The sequence below is a fragment of the Bos indicus genome, chromosome 11 (assembly GCF_029378745.1).
Source record: "Bos indicus isolate NIAB-ARS_2022 breed Sahiwal x Tharparkar chromosome 11, NIAB-ARS_B.indTharparkar_mat_pri_1.0, whole genome shotgun sequence".
NCBI lineage: Eukaryota > Metazoa > Chordata > Mammalia > Artiodactyla > Bovidae > Bos > Bos indicus.
The window spans coordinates 67,321,426-67,339,750 of NC_091770.1; the positions used below are offsets into that span (position 1 = coordinate 67,321,426).

The 18,325-nt window shown below is 43.7% G+C and overlaps 1 protein-coding gene across 1 annotated transcript in view; it reads left to right on the forward strand.

Moving 5' to 3' along the window:
• ANTXR1 (ANTXR cell adhesion molecule 1) overlaps positions 1-18,325 on the forward strand; it is a 258,189-nt gene that overhangs the window by 164,757 nt on the left and 75,107 nt on the right. Inside the window, exon 14 of the mRNA XM_019970429.2 lies at positions 8,361-8,402. Within this exon, the coding sequence (XP_019825988.1) occupies positions 8,361-8,402 (42 nt within the window). The remainder of the gene's footprint in view (positions 1-8,360; positions 8,403-18,325) is intronic.

Here is an 18,325-nt window from a genome sequence, read left to right on the forward strand (position 1 = left end):
TTACCCAAAACTCAAGAAATATTATTACTCAGATTCCTTGGTGTTTTACTATGCATAGAAAGCACAAAAGACCAAAAACCAATTGAGAAAGTCAGGCCCTGTCATTTGTCCTTCCTGTCCTCTTTACAAAATTAACAATGGTTAAGTAGCAGATACATCAAAAGTTCTCTAAGTACCATTATTTCTCCCATAACTTGAAGGGTGTTTCTAAAAATGTCACTTCAAAAATACAACAGCCATTTATGATACAGAAAAAAAAACTCATAGAGGGAATGTATCTCAACATAATAAACATACAGCAAACATTATTTTCAGTGGTGAAAAACTGAAGCATTTCCTGTAAGATCAGGAAGAAGACAAGGGTGCCCATTCTCACTACTATTATTCAACATAGTTTTGAAAGTCCTAGTCACAGCAATCAAAGAAGAAAAAGAAATAAAAGGAATCCAGATTGGAAAAGAAGAAGCAAAACCCACTGTTTGCAGATGACATGATATTATACATAGAAAACCCTAAAGATGCCACCAGAAAATTTCTCAGGCTAATCAATGAATATAGTAAAGTCACAGGATATAAAATTTGTGCACAGAAATCCCTTGCATTCCTATACACTAACAATGAAAACTCAGAAAGAGAAATTAAGGAAACAATCCCATTCACCATTTCAACAAAAAGAATAAAATACCTAGGGATAAATCTACCTAAAGAGACAAAAGACCTGTATGCAGAAAACTGTAAGCCACTGATGAAAGAAATCAAAAGCAATACAAACAGATGGAGAGATATACCATGTTCTTGGATTGGAAGAATCAATATTGTGAAAATGACTATACTTCCCAAAGCAATCTACAGATTCAGTGCAATCCCTATCAAACTACCAATGGCATTTTTCATAGAACTAAAACAAAAAAAAATCACAGTTTATATGGAAACAGAAAAGACCCTAAACAGCCAATGCAATCTTGAGAAAGAAAAATGGAGCTGGAGAAATCAACCTTCCTGATTTCAGACTATATTACAAAGCTACAGTCGCCAAGAGAGTATGGTGTTGGCACAAAAAACAAAAATATAGACCAATGGAACAAGACAGAAAGCTCAGAGATAAACCCCTGCACCTATGGGCACCTTATCTCTGACAAAGGAGGCAAAAATATATAATGGAGAAAAGACTGCCTCTTCAGTTAGTGGTGCTGGAAAAACTGGACAGCCACCTGTAAAAGAATGAAACAAGAATACTTCCTAACACCATACACGAAAATAAATTCAAAATGAATTAAAGACTTAAATGTAACACCAGAAACTATAAACCTCTTAGAGGAAAACATAGGCAGTACACTCTTTAACATAAATCACAGCTAGATCCTCTTTGACCCTACTCCTAGAGTAATGGAAATAAAAACAAAAATAAATAAATAAATGAGACCTAATTAAACTTAAAACCTTTTGCACAGCAAATGAAGAAATAAACAAGGGTTAAAAGACAACCCTCAGAATGGGAGAAAATAATTACAAATCAAACTGACAAAGGATTAATCTCCAAAATAAATAAGCAGCTCATACAGCTCAATATCTGAAAAACAGCCCAGTCAAAAAATGGGCAGAAGACCTAAACATTTCTCCAGAGAAGACATACAGATGGACAATAAACACATGAAAAGATGCTCAACATCACTAGTTATTAGAGAAATGCAAAACAAAACTACAACGTGGTATCACCTCACACCAGTCAGAATGGTCATCACCCAAAAATCTCCGAACAATAAATGGTAGTGAGGATATAGAGAAAGGGAACTCTCTTGCACTGTTGGTGGGAATATAAAAACTGATACAGCCACTATGGAGAACAGTATGGAGATTCTTTAGAAAACTAGGAATAAAAAACTACCATACGACCCAGCAATCCCACTACAGGGCATAGACCCTGAGAAAACCATAATTGAAAAAGACACATGTATTCGTTACAGCACTATTTACAGTAGCTAGGACATGGAAGCAACATAGATATTCATTGACAGATGAATGGAGAAGGAAGCTGTGGAACATATATACCATGGACTATTATTCAACTATAAAAAAGAATGGATTTGAGTCAGTTCTGGTGAGTTCTAGAGCCTGTTATACAGAATGAAGTAAGTCAGGAAGAGAAAAACAAATATCATGTATTAACACATATATATGGAATCTAAGAAAATGGTATCAGTGAATCTATTTGCAGAGAAGGAATGGATATGCAGATATAGAGAACAGACTTACGGACACAGTGGGGATGACAGAGTGGAACAAATGGAGAAAGCAGCATGGACACATATGCACCATCATCTGTAAAATAGATGACTGGTGAGAAGTTGTCATATAACACAGGGAGACCACCCTGGCACTCTGTGATGACCTAGAGGGTTGGGGGGAGGGAAGGAGGTGATATATGTATATTACAGCTGATTTGCAATGTTATATGGCAGAAACCATCACAATATTGTAAAGCTATTTGCCTCCAATTAAAAAATAAATTTAAAAATAAAAGCAAAATAAATAAATTAAAATGTCAATTCTTTATGGAATTTTAGCCCCATGAAAGTAACAGCCTAGTGAGGGAAATAGGTTCAGAACAGAATACCCAAAGCCTTCTAAAGTAACACATTTTTTAACATTAATAATACACTAAAATTTTCTAGCATTTTAAATGCTTTAAATTCCTAATTAAAGTAATGTGTGTATTTTAGTCATTCCCTCAGTCATGTCCAACTCTTTACAACCCCATGGACTGTAGCCCACCAGGCTCCTCTGTCCGTGGGATTCTCCAGGCAAGAATACTGGAGTGGGTTGCCATTCCCTTCTCCAGGGAATATTCCCAACCCAGGGATTGAACCCAGGTCTCCTGCATTGCAGGCAGATTGTTTACTGTCTGAGCCACCAGGAAAGCCCAATTAAAATAATGCTACAGTATAAATAGCTCTATGTCTCAATTTTTAAAATATAAACACATGAAGTTTCATGATGGGTTTGAGTATGATGTAGCCCCATGCCTTTGAGTTAACAGGACGGAAGGAAGGACATTCTTAGGATGAAGTATCACAACAACAGAGGTGGATGGCTGTGACTCATTGTCTTGTTATTCCTTCTGCACTGGCTTAAAATAGAAACCCAGCTTTTGATGTCTTGCCAGGGTCCTCTTTTCTTAACAACAAAAAAAAGCTATTTGTGTGATTCCAAATAAGAAAAAAATGCCACAAATTTGTTTTTCTGCTGCTCTCAGCATTATAGCCTTTTCTTCATCCATGGCACATGCTTCTAATCTCCTGTAAAGCAAATGATGGGCCCCATGAGTTCCGTTCTCCTTTCTTTGTGTTCTTCAGTGTGGTCTCTGATGAAGCCCTCGGGGGTCCCTCTGTTTCCTTTGCTCTCTGGGTGTCTTCTGTCTCTCACGTCTTCACGAGTTCTACCAAAGCTTAAGATTTTCCTCCTTCCCTGAATACCTGGCTTCTTTAACCAGGACACACATTTGTGTTAAGGATGCTATAGTAAATGCTTTAGTGAAGAAAAGTACACGTGCTCACAAGTGTGGTATGTAATTGCATTGCACAGGGGAAAACATAAGTGAGAAAGCAGATGAGGTGTGTGTGCGAGAGAGAGAGTCTTGTGTATTTCTTCCAGGTCACTACTGACAACTGGACGGCATCTTCACAGTCACCTGATAGCAGTTGGTACACCCAATATAATTGGCTCACACTTTTAAATGGTTAACGTTATGTGAATTTTACCATAACCAAAAAAATCTAAAATATATACAGGCGTACTTCAGAGACAGTTCTGTTCCAGACATCACAGACCAGAGTTCTCCCCAGTCCTGCCATGACATGCTTACAAATATGTCTGTTGAGGGATTTTCCTCTTAAACATTTCGTTAAGGATTTCTTCACCCTTATCCATCTTCTCTTTGTCCCTCCTAGTGAGAAAGGAGCTGACAAGCCCACCAAAAACCAAGAGGAAGCTCCAGAACCTTCTAAGAAGGGAAGTGGCCCAAATCAAGCCTAAGTTTGGTAGTGCTCAGCAGCTTCTTGTGTGCATTCTTGTAAGAAATAAAGATCCTCCAGTCATACTAGTTAGAAGCCCAGAAATTATGCAATTAACTTTCGATTACATTTAAAAGTATGACAGAAAACACTGGGTTGTGTGAGACCCCATAGCGGAGACCTGCAGATATGCAGACAAAGCAGGGAACGCAGCAAGCATTTAGGCAGAAGATGCTCCCAGTGAGAAGCAGCCAGGTGCGTGGAATGGGCAGGAAGGTGACAGGAGGCTGAAGTGCAGAAGTGAAGGGGAGGGAGGTAGAGAGGAGTGAGGTAGGGAAGTGGGGGGCCCTGTCTTACAGGTCTTGTGGGGGCCAGGGCAGTCTGCATTTTATCCTGTGAGCCTGGGCCACTCTGTGTAGCAAGGCCGCAGTGGGCTGTAGGCTGGAGAGCAAAGCAGGCTGTTGCCCAGTTGCTCCTCCAGGCCACCTGGGCTAGGGCCCTTGGGCGGGTGAGGTGGGGAGGGCTGATGTGGCTGTATACTCAGAGCACTCCATTGGGTGGCCCAGGCGCTGGTCTTGGTATGAGGGTTTGGCTCGCTCACAGGCAGCCCAGCCAGCTTCGAGGCTTGGAGTAATCATATGACTTCAACTCAGCCTGCCTGGATCGCACTTTGAGATGCTCTCTTGCCATCACTTCAGGGTGGGGTCGGGGGGGAGTGGTGTTTAGGGGGCGGCAGGCGGTGCTGGAGGCAATAGGAAGTCTTCTTCATTCCCACTGAATGCCGCCAGACACCCAACCCAGGAAGCCAGATGGAAGTGCTTAAATCCTGTCTACCTGAACATGGTGGCATTTTTTCAGAGGCTCAGGTGGCCAGTTTACAAGTATGTCAGAGTGGAATCTAGATTATAGATTAGTCTGCTTCTGATTAACACTTAATAAATCTTGCACTTTGTCTTTTGGGTTCCCCTTGGGACATTGTTGGCTGTAAAATTCAATAAATATCCAATAAGACACTGTGAACATAAGCTCACATAAGATGGGTTGGTCTGAGTGGTGGGCCACTTGGCTGATATCTGCACTTCCTAGCTGATGTCATGTTCTTAAAAATACATGGTAAAACACACTGCTGCTGACCCCTGTGAAGACCCTGGCCACTGTCAGGCCCCCCTGGCCACTGTCTGAACACCAGCCTCCTATCTCACTCATTTTATGAAGCTCTGGCTTGTAGGCTGCACCATCTGGAAATCACCATACATAGTCATTCAGTATATGCGGGGCGGAGGGGAGGGGAGAGTGGGCAGTGTTAAGTGAAACCTTCATTAAAGATGTGATAAAAGCAAGAGACAGTGACTATAAGAAAAGGAAAGGGGACTAATAATAGTATGCACCATCTATTGAGCACCCACCCTGTTTCAGAGCAAACATTATTGCTCACCGTGACTCAGTTCCTGCAAGGTTAGTGTTATTGCTCCCATTTCACAGAAGTGGACAGTGGAGCTCAAAGAGGTTCGGAGACTTGTCTGATCTTCACAGTCAGAAAGAGGCAGGTCTGGGGTTCACAAGTGACAACTACTCTGTACTTCCATGCAGCAAGGGACGAGGCTGATTGCATTTTGAAGACAAAAGCCCAGCTGCTCTGCACCAAACCTCTGTTCACCTCGAGTACTCAGCAAGCACATAGCTCACAGCACGCTGGTCGACATCTGTCTGTGTTCCCAAGTCACCTGCTCTCCTCTCACTCCCTTCCCTAAGACTGCCCTGAGAGAAGAGATGTATGCCAGATTGCTGTCCCTGGCTCCTCACTCCTCCTTCCATTTCCTATTTGAAAATCACCACTGCCTCTGGGACGATGGGAAGTCTGCATTGGGCAGTAATGACCCTCCTCAGCAGAGAAGGCAATGGCACCCCACTCCAGTACTCTTGCCTGGAAAATCCCATGGACAGAGGGGCCTGGTAGGCTGCAGTCCATGGGGTCGCGAAGAGTCGGAGACAACTGAGCGACTTCACTTTCACTTTTCACTTGCATGCATTGGAGAAGGAAATGGCAACCCACTCCAGTGTTCTTGCCTGGAGAATCCCAGGGACGTGGGAGCCTGGTGGGCCGCCATCTATGGGGTCGCACAGAGTCGGACACGACTGAAGCAACTTAGCAGCAGCAGCAGCAGACCCTCCTCAGAGATTTTTTTTAAAGGAGTTTGGAGCCAGCGTTGAGTGGGTGAGAAAAATCATGGCTTTGTACTTTACAAACACCTTCAGCAGGTTTCTCACAATGGCCAGGAAATGGAAGCAAATGCAACAATAGTTTGAAATGATCACCTCTGCCTCTTGATTAACTGAATACCATCCTTTTGGGTGACTGAGGGCTCAGTCCCCTGGCTGGTGTTAGTAGAACCTCAAGTGAGTAGCCTATCTCAGCAACAGAGATGACATTACAGATAGTGGTAGCATGGGTGACAGCAGTGGGGATCAGAACCCAGAAGAGGCCCCAGAATAATCATCAAATGAAAGGTGGGATGTGCTTAGTTGGAGGGATGGGGAGGAAGCGCTGCCTAGTAGGCAGCCTGCTCTGTAGCCGGTAGAGCTCTCCAATCAGATTAAGAAACTGGTCCCATGGACAGCACCTGAGCACCCATCCACGAAGTGGTTCAGGCCAGCGATGATGCTAACACATGAAAAGATACATAATGACTTTTGTATTTTCCAGAATTCTCAGGAAAAGGACTGCATGTTGGGGTCCCAACATTCTGATAATAAAGTTTGGAGTGTGAGAGGAGGGAGGCTTCAAGGGATGTGGTAGTTGTTCAGTCGCTAAGTTGTGTCCCACTCTTTGCCACCCTATGGACTACAAGATGCCAGACTTCCCTGTCCTTTGCTATCTCCTGGAGTTTGCTCACATTCTTGTCCATTGAGTCGGTGATGCTATCTAAACATCTCATCCTCTGCTGCCTGCTTCCTCATTTAACTTCAGTCTTTCCCATCATCAGGGTCTTTTCCAATGAGTTGCCTCTTCCCATCAGGTGGCCAAAGTATTAGAGCTTCAGCTTCAGTCTTCCCAATGAATAATCAAGGTTGATTTCCTTTAGGATTGACTGGTTTGATCTCCTTGCTGTCCAAGGGACTCTCAAGAGTCTTCTCCAGTGCCACAGTTTGAAAGCATCAATTCTTCAGTGTTCAGCCTTCTTTATGGTCCAACTCTCACATCCGTACGTGACTACCGGAAAAACCATAACTTTGACTATATGGACCTTTGTCAGCAAGTAATGTCTCTGCTTTTTAACACACTGTCTAGGTTTGTCATAGCTTTTCTTCCAAGGAGCAAACATTTTTTAATTTCGTGGCTGCAGTCACCACTGCAGTGATTTTGGAGCCCAAGAAAATAAAATCTGCCATTGTTTCCACCTTTTCCCATCTATTTGCCGTGAATTGATGGAACCAGATGCCATGATCTTAGTTTTTTGAATGTTGAGTTTTAAGCCAGCTTTTTCACGAGGTAGAGTCAGAGTGAATAAATGGCCAAACTGCCTTGTAAAAATTTTTAAACAGATTTAACTTAAAGGTGGCAAGAGCTTTCCTTTTATGAATGGATGTACAAGTTGGAGATAAAAATGAAGACAGGTGGCTTACTGCCACCCCTCTGTCCTCCTTGCTTGTCCTTCTCCCATGTGTTCCATCCTCTCGTTGGTTAGAAGCGGCTCCCAATTGCTTGCCTTCCCAAAGTGACCACACATCTCTCTTTAACCCGGAGGATGCGGTGTTTGCGGAGTCCAGTCTTAGAATATTGATATGTAAATCTTTGTACTTCTTCAGTTTCAAGGCCCTGAAAGGAATCCCTGGTTAGCCCTTCTTTGCTGCCTTCTGTTGGGAATCAGTCTGCCTGCTTGTCACACCCTCCCTCCAAGAGTACCACCTGGGGCCAGCAACAGTGAATGGGATTGCCAACAGTCTGAGTGTGGCCCATACCTGACTGACCTCTGCAGCACTATCTTAACTTCTGTTGTGTACCATTCTTGTTAGATGTGCAGCGGTTCGGGTGGACTGGTGAATGAGTTGATGCAGGAATGACTAGATGAATAAATGAGTGAATACATTTGCAGGACATTACCTGGGGTAACAGATGAAACTGTTGGCTGTGGAATATATTTTTCCCTATATAAAACTATAAGAGGCCAAGTTGAGTGTGGAGCCCTCAGATGGATCATGCTGTAATTACTGAGTTATTCTGCCCAGAAAGACACCTGCCTTGCTTGAACCCATTACGGTGGTAATTATAGCCATACCACCCAGGTACCTTTGGAAAGCAGGTGGCTGGAGATTTCTACTCATTTGTTCTTTTTTTTTTTTCCTTTTCAGATTATCAAGGAGGTCCCTCCACCCCCTGCTGAGGAAAGTGAGGTGAGTGACCAGGTGGGCTGGGTGGCATGGTGGGACACAGAGCTGACTGGGCTGGCCCCAGGCTCAGGCCCCCACAGAGCAGAACTACATCAGGCCTAGACTCCCACTGCATATGAAGCAGCAAAGAGGGAGGTCTTTGGCTCTTTCTTAACCAAGGATAAACAGGAACTGATCTGAACTGACAGCTGGAGGCACAATGGTTTTTGGAAGGTTTTCTCCCTGGAAGAAAAAATTGAGATGTGAACATAAATGGTTTTCTCAGTACAATTATTTGGAGCCCTGAGGTACTGATTTTTCTCCAAAGCAGATACTTGCTGGATCTCTTCTCCCTGAAGAGACAATCCTTTTTGTGGGTGGATCGGAGTGAATTTGCCACATTCTCCAAACAATCAGTGATTCTAGGAACAGACTGATGCTGAAGTATTACATTTTCCTTTAATTTAAAACAATGTTACCTAAAGACTTGCCACGCAATAAAGAAAATATACTGGAGCCCCCTCCAGTATGCTAGTATTCTGGCCTTGTATAGGATATTAGATCCTCATCATTGGAAAGGAGAAAAATGTCTTAGATTCCATCGTAAATTGCCCAATAAGCAGATCTGGTCATGTGTGGCCTAGAGGCGTTAAAGGCTAATGGTGAGAAGGAGCATCCCTGGGGAGCAGTGCCTGCCCAGAGCTTTTCCTAGTCCTCTGATTACTCCTGGGATAGCTGGCTTCCCTCAATGTGGCATTCACCAATGTAGAAGCCAGAGTACAGGTCTGCAAGCTGAGTGGGATCCAGAGATATCAGTGAGGTTTCCAGTTCATTTTCCTTAATCCCTAAGGTAGGTTGCATGCAAAGTGAGCACCACCCCCTCACCATTCCTCTTCCCAGTGCCTTTGTCAAATTTCCTTCATACAGAAAAAAAGATAATGATTAAAATTCCATGTGGCTCTTATATCCTGAACTATAAGCTTGTAAGCTAAGGGATTTAATAACTGCAATCAATTAAAGCGCATCTTGTTGGAATGCTAAGTTTCTGCCCAGAAATCAGTGGAGGAAATTACATTGCTGTGCACAGCTAAGGGAAGGAAAAAAACTCTCCTGACATCCACAAAAGCCTCTTCTTAATCCTTCAAGAGAAAGCACCGTGGCTAGCTCCCCCAGTTCCAATTTGGCTGTGGTTCTATTGTGTGCAGCTGTGTCTTATACTCTCTGAGAAAAATAGGGCAAGAAACTCTCGATGAGGTTGCTCTGTTTGCCCTGAGGTGAAGAATGTTCCCTTCACTCATCGTGTTCAATCAGCGGAGTTATTACCCTTTCTTCTGCTGCTGGCTCTGCATTTGCTTTTGGAAGGTGATGTGGCAGCCACCATAGCCAAAATACACCAGGGGTCTTAGGTCCAAGACTGTGGGGTATGGTTGACCCCAGGCCCCAGCATCTAGCATAGGACTCCACGCACAAAACAAAAGCAATAAGTATTTGTAAAGTAAAGTCCTACAATTTTGGAGGTAAAAAATAAAGCCCAAGTCAGTAAATCACCAAGAAAGAATAGCTAAAAGCAAAAGAAGACAAGTAGTTGGATTTTTCCAGTTTCATCCAATATTCTTATGGGAGTCATACTTTCACCTCTAGAAGGCAGACCTGAGACACAATTGACAACCTGGGGACCCTTGAGACCGAGCAGGCTGTGTTAGACCTATAGGAGCTTCCAGGACAGGCTAAAGGGGGCGCTGATTCTCTGGGCATGCGTGCTTGTCCTGATTGCTCCTTGGCCCTGTGAGCTCAGCAGCCCTCATCTCCTTCCTAATGTGTTTTGGCAGAAAAAAAGAAAATAATCATAAAAAAGAAACCCCAAAGTATTTTACACGAAGCCCTGAATCACAGTCTGAACCTAGACAACCTTCTCCACTCTGGCTCCCTGTGTTCAAATCCCACCAGCCCTTCAAAGACAGCTCCTGTGCTCTAATTTCCTTTCACCACAGCTAATTTCTCCTTTCTCTGTATTCCCAGGGTATTTTATTGACATTTTCCTTCTGCATCAAAGTTTAAGATTATTAGCTATACTTGAAGGTCAGGATCTATATCTAATGGATCTTTGACTTATCCCCAAAGGATTTACAATATCTAACATTTAATTAATAGCCAAATGAGGTTAAATGCTTTCTGCCATATATATGAATAAGTATCAATTATCCAAACTTTCATCAGCTCTATAAGCATCATATCCTAAAGGTAATAAATATGCTGAGAAAATGAACACAACTTTATAATGAATTCTCAGTTATCCTCTTTATTCTTGTTGTTTAGTCACTAAATCATGGCCGACTCTCTGTGACCCCATGGACTGCAGCACTCCAGGCTTCCCTATCCTTCACTATCTCCTGGAGTTGGCTCAAACTCATGTCCATTGAGTCGATGATGCTATCCCAACATATCATCCTGTCGCCCCCTTCCCCTTTTCCTTCAATCTTTCCCAGCATCAAGGTCTTTTCCAACGAGTCAGTGCTTCACATCAGATGGCTAAAGTATTGGAGCTTCGGCTTCAGCGTCTGTCCTCCCAATGAATATTCAAGGTTTATTTCCTTTAGAATTGACTGGTTTGATCTCCTTGCTGTCCAGAGGACTCTCAAGAGTCTTCTCCAGCACCACAACTCAAAAGCATCAATTCTTTGGCACTCAGCCTTCTTTATGGTCCAACTGTCACATCTGTACATGACTACTGGAAAGACTATAGCTTTGACTATATGGACCTTTGTTGGCAAAGTGATGTCTTTGTTTCTTAATATGCTGTCTAGGTTTGTCATAGCTTATTCAACAAACCTCTGTCCATAGTTCTTCAGGCACTCTGTCTACCAGATCTAATCCCTTGAATCTATTAATCACTTCTACTGTATAATCATAAGGGATTTCACTTAGGTCATACCTGAATAGCCTAGTGGTTTTCCTTACTGTCTTCAATTTAAGCCTGAATTTTTCAATAAAGAGCTCATGACCTGAGCTGCAGTCAGCTCCAGGTCTTGTTTTGCTGGCTGTATAGAGCTACTGCTTCTTCAGCTGCCAAGAATATAATCAGTCTGATTTCAGTATAGACCATTTGATGATGTCCATGTGTAGAGTCATCACTTGTGTTGTTGGAAAAGGGTGTTTGCTATGACCAGTGTGTTCTCTTGACAGAACTCTGTTAGCCTTCGCCCTGCTTCATTTTGTACTCTGAGGCCAGACTTGCCTGTTACTTCATATCTCTTGATTTCCTGTTTTTGCATTCCAGTCGCCTATGATGAAAAGGACATCTTTTTTTTGATGTTAGTTCTAGAAGGTCTTGAGGTCTTCATAGAACCAGCCAACTCCAGCTTCTTCTACATCAGTGGTTGGGGCGTAGACTTGGATTACTGTGATGTTGAATGGTTTGCCTTGGAAAAGAACCAAGATCATTCTGTCATTTTTGAGACTGCACCAAGTACTATGTTTTGCACTCATTTGTTAACTATGAGGGCTTCTCCATTTCTTCTAAGGGATTCTTGCCCACAGCAGTAGATATTGTGGTCATCTGAATTAAATTCAGCCATGCCCACCCATTTTAGTTCACTGATTCCTAAAATGTTGATGTTTACTCTTGCCATCTCCTGCTTGACCACGTCCGGTTTACCTTGATTTGTGTACCTAATATTCCAGGTTCCTATGCATTATTGTTCTATACAGCATCATACTTTACTCTCACCGGACACACCCATAGCTGAGCACTGTTTTGGCTTTGGCCCAGCCACTTCATTCTTTCTGGAGCTATAGATTCTGAGCAACTGACAGTGTATCTCTGTGTATAAAGACAAGACAAAGAAAAACTACTTGAAATTTCAAGCTCTCCACAAAAACAAGAAAGCTAAATTTTAGCAACTAAGAAGAGTATTTCCTGGGTTTAGGGTCTTCCCTAATTGGCAGTAGGCTGAGGACTCCTCACTATCTCCAGTTATTCCAAATAATTGGCAGTTTATGGAAGAATCAATAATGGAGTACTTGACCTGCTAATTTAGTTCTAAAGGTCATCACCCTCCATGCATTTTCTGACTGTTTGAGAGGGAAAGGGACATGTGTTGAGTTAACTGACACTGTGTGAGCACCCAATTAATAGTAAGCACCTGGCTTTAAATGATGGATTTATTTCCAGGTTTATCATCATGCTCACTGATGCTAATGATTTCTCTGTGGCCAGAATTTCTTAGATGGGAAAACTGGGCTACAGAAAAATTAAACATGTGTCTTGTTGTTTTGAACTCCCTAACAGCAGCAGACCTGGTCCCTCTCACAGCTGTGTCTACACAAACAGCCAGACTAGCATCCTACTGTGGAGGGGTGAAGAGCCAAGTTTCTGCCAGGCATCTTTTTTTTCCAGTGGACATATGACACATCCGATACACACATGCACAAATACACCCTTATGTACACATGTCTGCTCCAATCAGAAGTCCTAGAACAGACCCAAATTCAGTCTTCTATATTCAGTAGTTTAAAAAAATAAACACACAATTGCTTTAAAACGTGCATACAGAATTCTTTATTGAAAAACACAGGACAGCCATTGCGTTAATCATTGCTGCTGCTGCTAAGTCACTTCAGTCGTGTCCGACTCTGTGTGACCCCATAGACGGCAGCCCACCAGGCTCCCCCGTCCCTGGGATTCTCCAGGCAAGAACACTGGAGTGGGTTGCCATTTCCTTCTCCAATGCATGAAAGTGAAAAGTGAAAGTGAAGTCGCTCAGTCGTGTCTGACTTTTAGCGACCCCATGGACTGCAGCCCACCAGGCTCCTCCATCCATGGGATTTTCCAGGCAAGAGTGCTGGAGTGGGGTGCCGGATGGTACCAAAACATATCAGTTAAGTCAACTGAGATTTTTTTTTTTTTTTTTTGCACTTACACAGAAGGGTTGATGAATTTTTTTGACTCACCAGTTCATTTTGAGGAATTCGTCTCCAAGACAGACGCTGAAGCTGACCTCTCTGGCTTATCCCCAGAGACTTCCGAGGACACAGTACAGCCAGAGCTACTTAAGGTCGGCCCTCCAGAGCCTCTCAGACCTGGGAGTTTTTTTCCGTCCTTTATTTCATATCATCATCCTCACAAAACTTACTCTTCTATAAATGTAAACAATCTCATTGACAGTTGCATTCTATTTTTCTCAAAATAGAACATGTTGCAGTGGAGGCACAACTACAATTGTCTGAGTGAGTGAAGGAAGGAATGGACAAATATAGGGCCCTTGTTGGGGGTATGTAGGGTTTAGCATAAGGTTTTAAGATGTGCAACAGTTCAAGGAACTTTTTAATGAATTCAGAGGCTGGTTTAAAACTATTTCCTTGGGCTCCATTCTATTTCAGTTATGTTTTCCCTTCTATAGATGGGTCCTACTGTTACCCGTAGTGAATTGGAGATTGAGAGCCTATTTGGATCAAAATGGCCATTTGGTTCTTCTGCCAGATGGATATCAAAGAAGCAGGAATATTAAAGAACTTGTAGACTGAGTCTCAGAGGGCCACCGTAGGCACAACTCTCGGGGGCGCTATTCACAGCATGGTCTGCATGAGGAGTGAGAGATCCCCAAGATCAATAATCTCACCCCTTTCCTTGCTGGTTTGCTTAATAACTGACTAAGAGGTCAATATTTGTTGAGTGAGTGAAGGTCAATACAAGGAACCATGGCAGACACAAGAAGGGAGCACTGAATTCCCTGGGGAACCAGGGGGTTCTTCATGGAATAGGTTACATTTGAGCAATATCTTAAAAGATGGCTAAAAGAAGCGGGAGAAGTTTGTTTCAAGCGTATGGAATTGTGAATGTTGAAGCATGGAGCTATATATATAAAAGCCTGGCATGATTGGAAAGATGGAAAAAGTGCAGTGCGTGCAGGCAGCAGAGGACTCCCAAATGTGTGCATCAGACTTCTATTTTTCAGCTCTTTCTTGTCCAGGTCTGCCTGGATGAACAGGTCAGAACAGACCTCCCTATCTGAGTCATGTGCTGCCACTCAAGCATCAGCCAACTGGATGTCTGGGGCCACCACATCCTTTAAAATTTAAACAAAACTTCCGCTGATGGAAAACCAGCATCCCTTCCTAATGTCTGCGGTTGCTCCAGGCACCACCGCCTCCTACTACTTGCTTCTTCTGCCTTATCTCCTCTTCTTCCTTTGCTGGAACCATCTAACAAATCAGATCCCTCTATTCCCCAAGGCACAACTGGCACAAAGCCATCTATGTAGGAAGTTTTACTGAAGGTTTAAAAGTACCAGTAGGTTACAATACAGTGCAGCCAACTAAACAGAATATTAAACAGCCTCTTCTTTTTTATTTTTAATTTTTTTAACACCAAAAACATTTTGTATTGGGGGATAGCCAATTTGGGAGAAGGGGATGGCACCCCACTCCAGTACTCTTGCCTGGAAAATCCCATGGATGGAGAAGTCTGGTGGGCTGCGGTCCATGGGGTCGCACAGAGTCGGACACGACTGAGCGACTTCACTTTCACTTTTCCTTTCATGCATTGGAGAAGGAAATGGCAACCCCCTCCAGTGTTCTTGCCTGGAGAATCCCAGGGACGGGGAGCCTGGTGGGCTGCTGTCCATGGGGTCGCACAGAGTCGGACACCACTGAGCGACTTCACTTTCACTTTTCCTTTCAGGCACTGGAGAAGGAAAATGGCAGCCCACTCCAGTGTTCTTGCCTGGAGAATCCCAGGGACGGGGAGCCTGGTGGGCTGCCATCCATGGGGTCGCACAGAGTCGGACACCACTGAGCGACTTCACTTTCACTTTTCCTTTCATGCATTGGAGAAGGAAAATGGCAGCCCACTCCAGTGTTCTTGCCTGGAGAATCCCAGGGACGGGGAGCCTGGTGGGCTGCCGTCTGTGGGGTCACACAGAGTCGGACACGACTGAAGCGACTTAGCAGCAGCAGAGCCAATTTACAATGTTGTGATAGTTTCAGGTGAACAGTGAAGGGACTCAGCCGTACGTATACATGTATACCATCCCTGTCATCCCATTCCTGGAAGGTTCTCCCGGCCGTCTTCTGCCGTGAAACCTGGCGTTTCCTGGAATTCAGTTCCACTCTTCTGCTCATCTTCTGCTGACTGCCCACAAATCCCTGATTCCTATGGCTTTGCTGACACAAAGCAGTTCGGCTCATCCAGTCCTCCATTTATCATAGGGCATTTCTGTCCTGGTGGTTTTTCCCTTCCCTGCTACATCCTTAAAGGGCAGTGTGAGAGGAGACTTCCCCCCAAAGCCCTGCTATTTAATTAGAGGTTGAGACTCACCTCAGGTGCTGCCAATTCTGTCAGTGAAATTGCTGGGGACTATCTCTGATTTTACTCCATCAATTTTTGGCCAGATTTAAAAAAAAAAAAAAAAACCACATCAAAAATTCCCTTCTCTTCTGAAGATTGCAAAACCCTTCCGTCTCTAGAATATGTAAACAGAGCCATAGTAACTGAAGGGACTCTCCCTTTGGTCAGTCCTTGGGCCTTTGTGTTGTCTTTTGCTGCTGTTGTTTGAGTTTGGCCCGCAAGCTCAGGTCACGGGATTAAAGGCAGGCTTGGTTGTATCAGGAGCGGGTGGAGCGGATTGCCATCTAGGCATTTCCTGTATGGGATGCAGGACCTGCACATACGCAGAAGGCCAGCCCAGCCTGGGTACCCGGCAACCACAGAGGGGGATAGAGCCCAGGGGCAGTAAGAGATAGCGGGAAGGGCTGTTATGCGTGCAAGTATAAGGGGAATACCCGACAAGGCAGGCCAGATCAGAACTCCACTCCACTGGTCTCTTTACTTCTCTGGATCCAGCTATCCTCTTCTATGCAGTGAAAAATCCCACTTAGATGGTCTCTTAACATCTGTGCCCCTGTCATTTAAAAAATTAGGAGATTCATGAGACCCTTTCAGTGCCCTAATGAATAGAGCAGCTTTATTCTTGGAATTTCATACATTCTCTGTGCTGCTATGTTCAGTTTAGGATGACGTAATTTCAGTTAAGTCCTTGACCAGGCATGCCCAGAGTTTTGGAAGCCATGTTTCATGTATGACACAGACACATTCTGGTGATAAAGTTTAACCATATAAGGTTCCTGGTTGACATAATAAATTTTCTGAAATTATAAGGTGAGATACTGTGAGCTATAGTATTTTCTTGCTGGTATCTTTTTTGTTTGTTTTTATTTATTATTTTGGCACATGTAGTCAGAAGTCTTAGCAGGTACAAGGGGTGAGAAGTAGAAAACTGCATTTACTTGAAAGCATCAAATGATTGGAAAAGCAAAACACAAAAGGCCAAAACCTAGAATTTTGTCAACACTGAGAAACAATCAAACAAGAGTGTGGCTGCCTGGGCTCAAATCCAGCTCTGCCACATCCAAGCTGCTGACTAAGTCACTTAACCTCTCTGTTCCTCCTGTGTAGTGGGTGTAATAGCACCACCGACATCACTGGCTGGTTAATATACGTCAAGCACTTGGAAAGGTGACCAGCACATACATGTTAAAGGCTACATAAATCCAGCTGTGTTATCACGAATTCAATACTGACAGTTATTGAGCACCTACTATGCACCAGACTCTGTGCAAGATTTAGAATACAAGAGTCAACAGAATCCACTGTGCCTTCAGGGCTCACAGTCCCACATACAAGAAGGACATTTTCTTAAATGAAGAAAAATTCATTTAAGACACACACACACACACACACATGCAGACTGACCCATTCTGGTCAGCTGCCAGAATGTGATCACTGTCCTTTAGATATATTAATTTTTAAAAAGAAGCCTGCCCATCACAAGCACAGAAGGTCACCTTGAAGGTCTGAACGTGTCGTGTTACTGCTTTGCTTTGTCACCGCTGGCTCTGATCTCTCTTCCGTGGACCCTTGCATGTACCCAGTCCCATGCCTGCCGCTTTCCGCACAGCAGTGGCCCCACATGGGACTCCACTCTGCCTCCCCAGATGCCTCCAACCCAGGGCTGTGGGAGGTGAGCTTGTTCTGAGCACATTTATCTACTTTGCAGACTCCATTTTCAGCTTCCTTTCCTTACCCAGAAGGGAAATTATGCCACCACCCCCTAGCCCATCCAGGACGGTAGATGGTGACTTTTTCTCCCCACAACAGGAATCAGCGCCAAGATAAGGAGGAGTTTTGCTAATTATCCCTCCCTTTTCCACCCATAAGCTTACAAGTTCCTGTTGTTTTCTCCCTTCATCTTAAAAAGCATAGTAAATGCTAACTTCTGTCGGTAAGCTAAGTTCCAGACACCTAGTTAACTGCTTTATTTGAATCATCTTGTTGAATTTATTTGTAAATTCAGCAGATAATTCTTGGGCATCTACCATGTACTAGGTGCTGTTCTAAAAGCTGAGACTGCAGTGGTAACTATGACAAATAAACAGAAGCTTTCTTGAAACTTCCATTGCAGTGTGGAGAGACAGACAATAAATAAATAGCAAGCCATGTGTATGCTCTGTTTTTTAGTTGTGTCCAACTCTTTGTGACCCCATCGACTGCAGCCCGCCAGGCTCCTGTGTCCATGGAATTTTCTAAGCAAGGATACTGGAGTCGGGTGCCATGCCCTCCTCCAGGGGATCTTCCCGACACAGGGATCAAACCCGCGTCTCCTACATTGGCAGGCGGGTTCTTTAGCACTGAGCCACCTAGGAAGCCCTATAAGAGCAAAAACTAGGAATAAAATAGATTGATGGGATGAAGAGACTGGAGCTACCTGAGAAGGATGTCCAGGGAATGCATTGAGAGTATCTGAGAGAGGGGAGTGTGGAAGGAAGAAGGCTGGAGAAATGAATAAAGGCCAGAGCTCTCAAGTCAGAGTTGAGGTTTGGAATTTATTCTGCTGCTTTGTGGAGAATGGATTATAGGTAAGAGAGGTCAGTTAGGAGACTGTCTCCATACC